Below are 14,440 nucleotides of genomic sequence, written 5' to 3' on the forward strand. Positions count from 1 at the left end.
TAACAAAGTAGACATTGAAAGCAAGAACGAAATACACCTAAAACACTCCAAAGTTCCAAACTTGAAACGCCAAGGACCTTTGTTTTCACCACCTTGTTGTAGCACAAGTGTCTAGGATGTGTATGGATATATGGATGGAATGGATTTGCACGGCTAAGAGATGAAAGTGTATGGATTGGTGAGATGTAGTATGGCTAGATGAATGGATGATGGTCACGGCAAGAAAATTGTGTTTATGAATGAAGTTGTGAGATGTGAAATGTAGTGTCTTTGGATGATGGCCCCCAAATTATGGTGAAGAGTGGATGTATTTATAGGCTAGGGAGAGGAGTGTATGGAGTTGTAATGAGTGGATGTAATGGGTGTAGTAGGTGAGTGTTGTGGTAATGAGTGCATGTAATGGGTGTAGTGGGTGGATGTAATGGGTGTAGTGGATGAGTGTTTGGTAATGAGTGAATGTAATGGATGTAGTGGATGGATGTTTGGAGAATGGATGTGTTGGGTGAAATGAGTGGATGTAGTGGTAGGTGAATGTGTTGGGTGAAATGAGTGGATGTAGTGGTAGGTGAATGGATGTGTTGGGTGAAACGAGTGTGCTAAAATGGTTATTTATAGGGAGAGGATGATGCACAAACTTCAAATTTCGTCCATTCCTTTTGCTCCAAGCATATGCCATCCATTCCACGCCCAAAAATGCTCCAAAATGCTTCAAAATGCACTTCTTTGCCACATTAACCCTTTGGACCTACAAACACACGAAAATAACTTAAAATACTAAAATAACTACGAACTAACAACATAAATGCCAAGAAACAAGCTAACTAAGTCGCATAAATATGCTCTTATCAATAGGGCCAATTCTCGCAAAGATTTGCAAAACTTGGGAATTAGAGAGGACTTACATATGGATGGGGTCAATGTTCACTTGCCTCAAAGGCCACACATGTTTACACAAGCAAAGAAAAAGGTTTTTTTGTAAAAGGTTGACAGATTTAAAATTGCCGGATGGTTATAGCTCCAACATTGCTAATTATGTTTCCTTAGAAGAATATAGGGTTTTAGGCTTGAAGTCTCATGATTGTCATGTTCTATTACAACAATTGTTACCTGTGGCATTAAGAGGCCTTTGGCAGATGGACCAAGGATTGCAATCTTCCAACTATGTGCATTTTTCAATGAATTGTATCAAAAAGTCATTGACAAAAACAAATTGGAAGCTCTTAACTCCGAAATTGCAGAGATTTTATGTATGTTTGAGAAGTATTATCCACCTTCCTTCTTTGATATTATGCTACACTTAACACTTCATCTTGGTAGAAAAGCTCTAATAGGTGGCCCAATCCAATTTCGTTGGATGTACCCATTTGAAAGGTATTTTTCATTTGTATAAATATTATTATGTTCATGTGCATATATAAGGCTTCAATTAAATTTCAATGTGTATGGTTTTGTATCTTGTTCTAGGTTTTTGAAGATACTAAAAGGATTTGTTAAAAATCTTGCAAGACCTGAAGGTTGTATAACATAACATTATGCTAGTGAAGAAAACTCAAAGCATTGTAGTGGGTACATAAAAGAAGCTGCTAGAGTGGAGATCAACAAATTCATAATGAGGAAACTGAATTTGGAATAGCGACTGATGGAAGACCCATTTTAGCAGGAAGGTTGAAGGTCATGGATTGTGACATGTTGGAGATCGCTCATCGTTGTGTATTATTAAATAAAGCAGAAGTTCAACCATACATAGCGTAAGAATAACTTTAAAATTTATATGTAATACACACATACACACACATACACCACATATAACTTTCTATGGCATTTGAAATTAATCAAATCTAACTGCATGCTCTTGTTTTTTTGTACCAGAATGCACCGAGAAGAGCTTAAGCATTCTGATAGACACCTTTTGAATAATGAAAGTCTTTTAGAAAGAAAACATATATCGACTTTTAGTGAATGGTTAGAAAGAAAAGTCAAATTTGGCAATACTAGTGGTATGTCAAGTATAGTGAAGTGGCTTGCATGTAAGCCTTCGAGAGATGCAGGGCTGGTTTGGTATTGCTGTGCTTTGAAAAGAGAATAAGCGGCTGTGCTGTGAGAATAAGCGGCTGTGAAATAAAGCCAGTAGAGTGTTTGGTAAACTTTTTTGTGAAAGTGCTTTTGGAAAAAAAAGCAGGATGATAGTGTGTCTTTTCATTAAAGGAGCACTGTAGCTCCGTGTGCTTTGAAAAAACTGGCTTTTTTTCAAAGCAGCAAATAGCAGCTTCAGCTTTTCCTTTGATTTTCAGCTTATTCTCACAGCAGCTTCCAAAATAAGCCCTTTTTTTTCAGTTTACCAAACACAAAAATGACCCTCAGCTTTTTTTCACAGTGGCTTTTTTTAAAATCACCTCAATCCCAAACGGGGCCGTAATGTCATATTCTGGCTATATTATCAATGGAAATCGCTTCCACACAAGATATGTTGATCGAAGTACACAAGATAGTGGTGTATCCTTGGAAACAGACACACTATGTCGATCTAGTGCAAAAGACACATCTCAAGCCATTAAGTTACTTATTATGGGGTTATAAATGACATAATCTTCCTTGACTATCACATGTTTAAAGTGCCTGTATTTGATGGAGGCACATTGGTTAATCTCCATCAAGGCCTACATCAATTTAAAAATGATCCATTTATATTAGTTTCTCAAGCTAAGAAAGTGTTTTATTGGAGTGTATGCGATGAATCAAATTGGTATGTTGTGCTGGATGCACCAGTTAGGGGATTTTATGATTTTGATAATTCTAATGAGAGTGATTGTACATTGTCCATACCATTAGATGTAACAAGACTTGACATGCACTTGGGTGACAATAGTTATCATTTTCATGGTTTTGAGGAAACAAATTAAGAGATGGTACTTATGATGATTACATTAATGTTTAAGGTTCATAGGTTGAAATATATTTTTTGGAAGTTTGCATACAAGTGAATATGTCTCGTGAAGTAAGCTGACATACTCTACCATTCACTTGTATGCAGACCTCAAATAATCATATAAAGTGTGCTCACATTTTTTGTTGCTTCATTTATGTTCTTATATAGTCATCAAAACAGGGTGCCAAGTGATTAAAGAAACAGATATCAGCTATTGTTGTTGCTGTATTACGGGTAATACAGAGTAGTAATTTCAGAATACAAGAGGGAACTTCTAATCCTCCACCTGACATACCATCCACACTTAACAATGAAGGAAGTGAGGATAATAATTCACCTTCCACTGAAGAAGCATCCATGGAAAAAGACAAAGGCAAAAGCAAGGTTGGTGAGTTTAAGAATAATGAAGGAAAAAGGAAACCTAGGGGTCGGGCTAAATTTCAATATCTTAGCAAAAGGGAAAAACTCCTAGTTGACTTCAATCATCAAGGCCAACCATTTGGGGAAAATGCAGCAAAGTATGCTTCTCTCCTTGGTGTCACGGCTAGGGAGTTGGTTCCCATTACCACAGATACATGGAAAGAATTTGCTGATGACTTTAAGCATCAATTGTGGGAGCATGTTTAGGTAATATAAAAACCTTATTATGTTTTTATTCTGATGTTTAAATTAGTTCCCTATCAGTTTCAATAATTTAATGTTTTATGTTTTAGAATAAATTTGTTGTTGATGAATGTCATAAGAAGTATTCATTACAAAAGATTTCAAAGCATTAGCGAGATCATAGATGCAAAGTGCTTAAGGAAGTGCAGAAATGAGGACAGAAATTTGGTTTTAAGCGTGCTACGAAGCAACTCAAGCCTAATAATGTGAGTTTGGTACAATGGCGGAGTTTTGTTAAGAAACGTTTAGGTTCAAAATATAAGGTAACAATATTTCTCTTATTTTATTCAAATATATCCATTCTATTTTCAATACTTCAAATCCATAACAATTATATTGAATATATAGGGGACAAGTGAGAGATTCAAGAAAATGAGGGCAAAGCAAACTATGCTACACACAATGAGTCGCAAAGGCTATGCTCGACTTGAAGATGAGATGGTAAACTACAATTTTTATTTCTGTTAGTCATATCTTACTTTTTAACATAATTGTGAGTGGTGCTGCTGTATGAAGACTATGATCTAATATTTTTTGTTAGTGCTTTTTTTTTTTTAATTTCAAATGATGTAGATAAGAGAAAGTGAAACACCTAATGCAATAACAAGGGGAGATGTATGGATTCGTGGGCACACAAGGAAATCTGGTGAATTTTTAAACGAAGAGCTTGCAACTGCAACAGTAATGAATGGAACAATTATACTCATTTATATTAGTATTATAGTCTTTATTTTATAAGTTAACATTTTTCTTTTTCATCGTAGAAAAAAAATACAAGAAGCAAATAAGAATGTAATAGATGTTGATAAAAACTCTGTTAAGAATGATGCTCTTGCCAAAGCATTTGGACCTGAACATAGAGGTAGAGTAAGGGGACTTGGGTTTGGTGCAACACCTTCACAAGTGAGTGTTCAAACATATAATCGTGAGAGAGTTATTATGCTAGAAAAAGAGTTGGAAGATTTGAAAAATATTGTCCATTCCCTACTAGTTGGACGGATGGGGGAAAATGCTAACTCGGTAAGTACACTTTTCATACACTTTATTATTATTATTATTAACTATTAAATTAGCATCAAACTCATAAATTATGGTATACTTTAATGGCAGTCTCCTTGTGTTAGCACAAATCATCAAGGATCTGGAAACTTACCAAATGATTCAGCCAATCACTATGCGTATTCAGCAAACCATCATGCTACTTCTTCCAAGCCTTAAGCTAAACCTTCCAACCTTGATGCCTCTTCTGGTAATCTAAATCATAATTCTCCCAAACCTCAAGGGACTAAGTGCAAATTACTAAAATGGACATGGACTAGAGAAGTTGTTGCATTTGCTGAAATTGCATCCACAAATCCTCAAGATTTGGTGCATTTTGTTCCACTTTGACCAAATAAATGGAAAATTTGGGTCCTTGAGATACTTGTAACTAGGATAAACTTACATTGACCAACACGTGAGTTTTTTCTTCTCGACAATGCACTCCTTAGTACAATCGCATGGCCAATCGAATCTATCTCCTTTGACTAGCTCTTGATTAAAAGGTACTAATTTTGGTTGTGATGGTTCACTAAATTTATATCAATTTCTACTTTAGTTATTTCTTGGTTTCTCTCACTTGCTAGCTATATATATTTTGGTCCTACATATTTGAGAATTAGGTCAACGCTTCCTTCTTGGTATGGTGCTCTTTTGTGATGAAATTGGTTGCTCCATGAACATGGAGGGTGTGCTTGGGATATTGCTTTTTGGTATGATGTTGCCTTATATTTTGGTCCTACAAATTTGAGAATTAGCTCAACGCTTCCTTCTTGGTATGGTGCTCCTTTGTGAAGAAATTGGTTGCTCCATGAACATGGAGGGTATGCTTGGGTATTGTTTTTTGGTATGATGTTGCCTTATGGTCATCATTAGTTTCCTCTGTTAGCTTTAGGATGTGCATAAGTTGTAAGAGGAACAAAACAACTCAACTTTTTTGTAAACTTCCAATTGTAATGTAATTTACAATTTTTACTAATTAATCTAAGTATTTAGAATTTAATGTGTTTACGATGATTATTGTTATCTTTCTATTGTACTCCTTACAATATTAATTTAGATGTTATGAAGTGAGGTCCATCTAAAATGAATTGTTAAAAATAAAAATAAATGTAAATTACGGCATGCAAAATCAGCCGTAATTGTTGATGGTAGTCTTCTTTACGATGTAAGCTGTATGCCGTAATTGCCTACACAGTATTTGATGCGAAATATATAAGCACACAAATTAAACCCTCTTTTATCAATTGTAGCAAAGTATTTAAGTAGGGATCGTTCTAGGCCGGGGATTAGGAGGGATTGCTAAATCACTTGAAAATTGACTCAAAACGTAAAAACAAAGTTTAAAACACTAAACTAGACTCAAAGAATGCAAAACTAAACTCTAAAACACTAAAACAAACCAAAAGACTCAAAACAGCCCAGAAACACTCAAAACTACCTTAAAAACACTTTCTGGACAGTTTTGAACACAAAACACAATTTGGACGAAAATAGGTTATAACTTGACTCAAGACACTCAAAAAGACAAACTAAATTGATTTCTAACTAATCTAACACTTCAAAATAAAGGGGGAATTGGTTTTGACGAAATTGAAAACAAAACAGAAACTTTGTAAACTAAAAAGATTTTAAAACGAATTTGGTTAAAGTGAATGGATGGAAAGCTAGCTAAGAGGTTCTTCTCCACACATGTCACACTTGCATACAGAACGATTTCCAATTGCTTCTCAATAAACCATGAATTCCCAACGCCCCAGATTAACCGTGAATTGCACTAATTAACCCTCAGATTTTCCTAAAGTTATTGAATTGGATGAATTGCATACGACAACCCAAAGCATTCCTCACAAGTTCCCCGCATGAATTGCATAACAAAGATAAGCAAAGATCATTAAGTTCTATGAAAATCATAAGCATTGGCGAGGCACTTGTTACTATGAATTGCATGAAACTTATGCCAAGAATTTACTTAACACGATTGTGATCAACAACCTTTACTACTTTCGAATATAAGTTTGTAACGATTAGGTGAAATTCCCTTATATCCTAGCATCAAACTTATGCATGAAAATTAAGCGTGCACTTTCAACCAACACACACAAATCAGTTTTAATTCATGTAGATAAGCAAATTGAATTCACAACTTATGAAACGCAATTAGAAGTAATCAAATCATATAGTAAGCATAAATATGGTTTCGAATCCCCCCTAGCCAAGGAGGGGTTTAGTTCCTCATACGCACAAAGCAAAGATAAATAAGTTTAAACATTGAAATCCAAAGAAAGAGAACACCTAAAACGCTCCAACTTGGCAGCAGGTGCATCCACGATTCCTCCTTCCTCTTTCCTCCTTGCTGCGGCACAGAGAGTTTGGATAGGTTTTGGGTGGTATTTATATGGGGAATGGATATGGGATGGTATGGTAGTGGTTAGGATTGATGGGTGGTGCGGCAAGAGGTGTTTAGGGGCATGAATTATGGAGAATGGTGGTGGAAAGCTGCGGCAGAGAAGGGAATGAATTTCTGGCGTGAATTGTGAATTATGAGAGGTGGTCATTCAGCCAAGGGGTGAATGAGAATATATATAGGCACCTAAAACCCTAGGGTAATCAGATATGGACTTGGATAACCCAAATCCACAAGGAAAAAGGCTTAGGAAATCAGAATCCACAAGGGAATAGGCTAAAGGGTGTGGCAGGTTTGGATAAGGTAGGATAAGGCTTCTAGAAAGGGATAGGTGCGGCATGGATTAGGGGAAAAAGGATAGGGCTTCTAGAAACCCAAAACCAAGAGGAAATAGACCCTAACCCACGACAAGGATAAGGAAATGCTCTCCAACCTTTCTTTGTGTCTTCCAACGCTTAGGAACCTTCTAATTTTGCTGAAACTTAAGGCCATTTAGGTTTAGGAAAGATCAACCCAAAATAGCAACTTCTAGGCTTAACTTTCCTACTTCAAGTAGGAAACCTTGTTTGAGTAGGAATCTTCATTCTTCTAGGAATCCATCTTCAACTAGGAATCCCTCGTTGATTAGGAATCCTTCTTCAATTAGGACTCATTCTTGGACTAGGAATCCTCAAATCTTCAAATCTTCAATTTCGTCCAAACCTTTTGTTCCAAGCATGTGCTATTCACTCCAAGCTTACTTTTGCTCCAAAAAGCTCCAATTTGCATCATTTTGTATAATATGCCTTAAAACCTGAAAACACATGAAAATAGCTTAAAAGACTACTTTAACTAAGAAAACATAACGAAAATGCATAAGAACTAGCTAACTAAGGCGCATAAATATGCTCCTATCAGTATTACGACACTCAACAAACGTCGTATCAAATATAAATTACGGCACACAGATATGCCGTAATTGCTTTTGAAGTATTACGACACTTCATTACCGTCGTATCTAATACCAATTAAGGCGCCAAGACAAGCCTTAAAGAGCATTTACAATGTGTTTTGCTTAAATTATTCACGGCTACTAGGGAACGTCATCTTTGATAAAACATCTTTTACGACAGGAGCTTTTACTGCTTGGGGGCTCACGCCGTGAATAACCATTTACGGCACCTTTTGTGCGCCGCAAAAGACCAATTCTGTTATAGACTTTTGCAAGCATCAAGCACTGAAGTTTATTTATTTTTATTTTATAGCAGAATCAACTATTTTGGGTTGACTATAATTTAGTTTTTATAATTGAATTGGCTATTACTTGATATGAAGCCACATGATACTCTGTTATACTTGCACGTAAATTATAACAAGAGGAATGCTATCTGGACTCACTCAAAAGCGAGTACAATATAATGTACCAGTTAAATGGACTGGACCAAAGTATCCTATTTAGTATTTAGGGTAAATATCAGTTTACTACCCTCAAGTTTCGTGGTTTTCAACATTTGGTACATGAAATTTTTTTGTCTCAGATTCATACCTGAAGTGTTAATTTTGGGACAGTCTCATACATCTATTAGTCAAACTGTTAACTCTGCCGTTAACTGATGATGTGACACCTATGTGGACAATGAATGGACGCCACGTGTCATTAAGAGGTCCACGTGGAAATTAAAAATTCAAAACAAAAACTAAATATTAAAAGAATTAAAAAAAAAACTAAACTAAACTAAAAAAAACCCACCCACATCCATATCCTTCTCTCTTCTCTCCTCTCCACTGCGCCTACCTCAAACTCAACCATGGCTTCTCCCTCCCCTCACAACTCCAAGATTTGCAACTCCCACCCCTGTGCCACTTGTCGTTCTTCTCCTCCTGCTCCCGGCTCCTCTCACCGCTGATCTGCAACACACTCCCGTCCTTCACCTCTACTTTCACCTCCTCCTTTTTTATCCCCTAGAGATCCGCCTTGAAGATGTGGGCTTTTGGGGTTTCATTCCAGTCGATGCAAGTGTTGGTGATGGCGGTGGTTTCACGAGCAGAGGAAGGGATGTTGGCCATATCGTTGAACCCCTCAAATGGGTCCTAAATGTCCAAAGCGAAGGGGTCGAAGATGTTGTTTCGTCGTCCACCAAAGAGACTGAGAGCCATTAGATGATAGGTTTGAGTTGGGTTTTTGCTGGGTGTGAATTTCTGCTTAGGGACACGGGTTGATGGGAAGATCTGGGTGTGGGTGGGAGGGTGGGCACGGGGGGATTTGGGGAAGACGATCCAAATTTTTGCTTAGGGACACGGGTCGACGAGAAGACGACGGAAGGTGGGCATAGGGGTGAGAGTTGCAAATCTTGGAGTTGTGAGGGGAGGGAGAAGCCATGGCTGAGTTTGGGGTGGGTGCAATGGAGAGGAGAGAAGAGAGAATGATCTGGGTGTGGGTGGGTTTTTTTGGTTTTTTAGTTTAGTTTAGTTTTTTTATTTTTAATATTTAGTTTTTATTTTTAATTTTTAATTTCCACGTGAACCCCTTAATGACACGTGGCGTCCAGTCATTGTCCACATAGGTGTCACATCATCAGTTAACGGCAGAGTTAACAGTTTGACTAATAGATGTATGAGACTGTCCCAAAATTAACACTTTAGGTATGACTCTGGGACGAAAAAAACCTCATGTACCAAATGTTGAAAACTACGAAACTTAAGGGTAGTAAACTAATATTTACCCTAGTATTTATTACCACCTTCCGGAAAATTCATATCCAACATATTTGTTTTTATACATAAAATAGTTTAAATTAAATTAATTCAAGTGATGTGATTGTGAATTCGAATTTGAGTGCAAAAAACAAAAAAAATATTGTTCTGACGAATTTAGTTAAGTTCAAGTCTTTTGACTTCTTGGACTAAAACTTGGATGACTGTTAAGAGTACTAATCCCACAATAAATATCTGGAATTTAATTTATAATTTAATTTTATCTTAAATAAAAAATAGTTTCAGCCCATTTTTATTTTTGGCCTTGGCCCAACACTTTGCATAGGACCATTAGGGGGCGTTTGTTGCACCAGACTGTTTCGGACTATACTAGCTTTAGAGACTAAGCTGGACTAACTTAGTAAAGCGTTTGGTACAGTGTCAAACTAAAAATCAAAATAATAACAAACTTTAATATTACATTATTTAATACATATCTATTAATTTTTTAAGACATACTTATTAAGATTTTTTTATTATGCAACATTTTTCATTTTCTTAAGAACTCTCCCTCTCCCTAGAAACTTCTTTGCTTTTCTCCCTCTTTGACCCCGTCATATTCTCTTCGTTTCTCCATTTTTTTTTATGCAAAATTTCATATCCTTCAAAACTATTTTCTGCAAAATTTCACATTCCCTAGAAACAAGCTGATGGGTTATTTCTCCCTCTGATCAAGTTATTACTGCCTGGCTTTGTTCCTTCAATTCTTGCTGTTGAAATGTTGAGATGTTTCTTATATTCAATAATTTGTTTTAATAGCATTTTATCTCCATTTTCAACATATATGAGCTTTATGAAAGCTTATGTCTGCCCTTGATTTGATTTGCTTCATCAATTTCTCTTTTCATTTTTTTCCGTGTTTGTAAATTCTTCGAAAGGTTGAGATGTTTGGTCTACAATCGGAGCATGTGGTTGAGACCGCTGTTTTGATTTTGCAGTGCGAGATCACTGTCTTGCATCTGCAGTGCGAGACCGCTGTTGTTGTTGATGTGCGAAGGACGAGATCCATGGGTCTGAAAGCAGAAAAGGCGAGATCAACGAAGCTCGTAGAGGATTAGAGGAGCGAACGAAGCTGGTCTTAGCAATCCGGCTGTTTTGGGAGGGTCTCGCTAAGACCCTTTAGCGAAGGCTTTAATGAACGCAAGTCCCACCTAGTCCCACTAATGCTAATCCCTGATACTAACAAACACAGAATTAGACTAGATGTTAGTCTAGTCCAATCCAGTGAGGGCTAAGGAGGGCAAACAAACACGTCCTTAGATTACAATCAGCCCAAACAAAAGAGAGAGAGAAGCCACACACACACACACACTCTCTCTCTCTCTCTCTCTAACCTACAAACCAACAATGAGAAATTTGTTTTTTCTCGTATCATCATCTACCTTTCCTTCTTATCTCTTACATAAATATCTTCTATCATTGCTGACTAGCGAAGGCTATCTAAGGAGAAGGTGGCGGATTTTTAGAAAACGATGGAAACCTTAAGCAGAAGGTGGCAGTCCATGGTGATTTTAGATTCTGTAACAAGCAATCTATATAGCTGAGTAACCCAACCTATGAAGCAGGTGGTGGAAGGTCTAGGGCTAGGTTCCAATCATGACATATTTCCCTATAAATAGATTCAATTTGAGTAGAAACTTCCATAGCAAAGTTCTTTCAGTTTATTTTACACAGAGAGAAAATTTGAGTGAGAACTATGAAGAAGAAAGAAAGAGGTTTAAGTTTGCAGAGGAAGGCTTAAGGGTAAGAATTACTAACTAATTAGTACTTCAGTGCTCGAGGATTTTCATTAAGATTTGACCGGTCAAAACATGTTCAAAGGGTGCCTTTAAATCCATGTAAAACTCTGTGTAGCTTTTCTGCACATACTTGCTGTTTTCACTCGTGATTTCTCTCATTCCAAAGCTCAGTTATTAACATAATTATACCGTTGGAAAGATGGTTCTTCAAGCTTCAAATAAGTCTAAATTCATAAGTTTTCATTGAGATTTGATCAGGCAAAAGGCTGCTCGTTTTATGTCCACAAAACTAGAACAAAGTTCAATTTTCTGCAATTTCTCTTTGGTAGGGTTGATGAAGTGATTTTATGTTACAATATTCTTAATTTTGGTTTGTTTGTCATGTTTCTTTTACCCCTGACATTTGGCTTTAGACTCGACGGTGCTTAAGAACTAGGGAAAGCTAAGGAAGAGGTTTTAGCTTGCATGGACTCGAGGTAAGGGATTTAGAGATTAATAATTGAGTAGAATTTTGTAAGTTAATTATATACTTATTTTGATAAAGTTTATATGCTTATGTTTCTATTATTAATTGCGTGATTTGCCAACTTAATTATGAATCATGAATTTGATATCCTTGGTGCTTATGTATAAGAATAAGCGTAGAAAAGCTGAAAAAGATGAAGCATAGAAAAGCAGTGGGTCCTGACAATTTATTGATTGAAGTGTGGAAGTTCATGGGAAAGACAGGTCATGGGAAAGATAGGTATAGCATGACTTACTAACCTTTTCAATATGATTTTGAAAATGAAGAAGATGTCCAATGAGTTGCGAAAAAGTACTTTAGTGCCTATCTATAAGAATAAATTCATACAATCCCGTTTAGTGGGCTGGATGAGATTAGGCCTTAGAATAAGATTGGATTGCCAGAAACTTATAAGACAGGTCTTGTAACCCATGTAAAAAGATAAGTTGGATAACTCACTCCATTGTGGGCTCATAACCCACCAAACAGGGCCTAGGAGTACTAGGTTATGAGTCATACAATGAAGCTTTGGGAAAGAGTAATTGAGCATAGACTGAGGCAAGAGACACGGGTATCAGACAATCAATTCAGGTTCATGTTAGGCGCTCGACTAGGGATGCAATTCTTTGTTACAATGATCAATGAAATAATTTAGAGATATGCAAAATGATGTGCACGTGGTCTTTGTAAATTTGGAAAAAGCGTATCATAGGAATACAAGTAGCATATATCAATGAGTGAAGTCTTCAGTGGCGTGTATAGACTATATTCTTGTGGCCTCAAATTAAATTTGATAACCTACACACGCTTTAAACTACTTGATCTGCGAGCTTTTGGTTGCTGGTTCTTGGCCTTCGCAAAAGAAGCTAGAGCCATCATATAACGAACATAAAGATATCCTCGTATTATATTTTTAATCAGATTTTCTACTATTGCACAATCACAGTGCAGCTGGTACCTGGAGGTTTTGTGCATGGAAACATAAGCCACGCCTCCCTCGCTCCCTCCCCTTAGCTAGCTAGGCGGCATGGCCACCAGCGACCGGCCACCGGGCAATCAAGCAACTTCTTAATAAAATAGAAAAAACTAGAAAAGAAAAATGAGTTATGTAGAATGGTAAGTTCGGTGACTATTTTCCCGGTAGGTATGAAGAAAAGTTTCCTTTATGAAAAATAACAATATTCATTAGATATACTTCAGACCGTACATCAAAACGTCTACATAGAAATCAAAGATATCAACAGTAAACGTAATAATCTCAGGAGAGAAAAACTAGTACGGAACAACCCCGCTTTATTATATTATAGAATCAATCCATGATTAATGAAACACACACACACATATATATAACTGATCAAGCAGCAGAGCAGATATCTGCAATCTTTCTCATCACTTTTACCTGAGTGTTGAGACACTTGATGTAATGTGCAGCCTCGTCTAACAAGCTGCAAATATCCATGGCTTCCCCACCTGGTACGAACTTTCGAAGTTGGTTCACCTCGCAAACAATACCAGTCTCTTTCTCCTCCTTCTCCTCCTCCTCCTCATCACCGTCATCACACTTCTTCATCATTGTCATCATCATCATCTTCTTACTGTTGTCAGTTCTTCTTGATGAACAATTAAAAATCCGTGAACCCTTGTGGCTTCGATTAATCTTCGTAAGCAAAGCGCGGCTCCAAGCTCTTCTAGTCCCAACAGCCGAAGCCATGGATGCATCAGCAGCATTCTTAACACTCAAATACCTTCTACACATCTCCCTAGGAGAAGGTGGTAGTACATTCGTTGATGATATAGATCTTTGCGTATTTATTCTCTTCAAGGCTTGAAGAAACCCTTTTGCGAACCTAGATTTAAACGTGGTATAATTAGGCCTTAAAGACAAGCGCTTTGGATTCATGTTGTGGAATAGGGTTTTACTCTTATAGGGATGGACCAAAAAGACTAACAAGAGATGGGAGATATAGATTTTATTCTGACACAAGGGATCCTCTAGTTCTTAAAGCTCACAAGGACAAAAGGAGAATCAAGTTCTGACACAAATGTCTATGCATGTTGTGTTTGTGTTTCGAGAGAGGGGTTGAAACTGAGAGGGTATAAAGAGTAAGGAGAACCAGGAATCAAATTTTATTATTATTTTATAATACAACTGATATTGCGAAAGGAAATTCGAACTCGAAACTTCAAACATCAAAATAAAATTCCTAATCTATTGAGCTACAAATACTTCGTAAAGAATCAAATTCTTTTAAGATACTACAAATAATGCATTAATTTTTCTTGGAGTTTCTACTAGCTAGCTTGGGGTTTTAGGAGGTGAAAAGTGGGTTTTGTGGGGTTGCTAAGGGCCAACTACCATATGAGAGCACATGGTTGCAATACCCACTTGGATTAATTGTGGGGCCTTAATTTCTCATTTCCTCTCTTTG

General features: G+C 36.8%; 1 protein-coding gene across 1 annotated transcript; it reads right to left on the bottom strand.

Annotated features, from left to right (window-relative positions):
- Positions 1 to 13,158: 13,158 nt before the first annotated feature.
- On the bottom strand, positions 13,159 to 14,219 carry LOC126587101 (transcription factor IBH1-like). Its single transcript, XM_050252075.1, has one exon. It carries the CDS (start codon positions 13,909 to 13,911, stop codon positions 13,366 to 13,368), a length of 546 nt encoding a protein of 181 aa, XP_050108032.1. The 5' UTR covers positions 13,912 to 14,219; the 3' UTR covers positions 13,159 to 13,365.
- Positions 14,220 to 14,440: the final 221 nt, after the last annotated feature.

Source organism: Malus sylvestris, chromosome 10 (genome assembly GCF_916048215.2).
Source record: "Malus sylvestris chromosome 10, drMalSylv7.2, whole genome shotgun sequence".
NCBI classification, from domain to species: domain Eukaryota; kingdom Viridiplantae; phylum Streptophyta; class Magnoliopsida; order Rosales; family Rosaceae; genus Malus; species Malus sylvestris.

Bases quoted from the DNA above. Each gene is read 5' to 3' on its own strand.
- LOC126587101 (XM_050252075.1), bottom strand. From the start codon at position 13,911: ATGAATCCAAAGCGCTTGTCTTTAAGGCCTAATTATACCACGTTTAAA.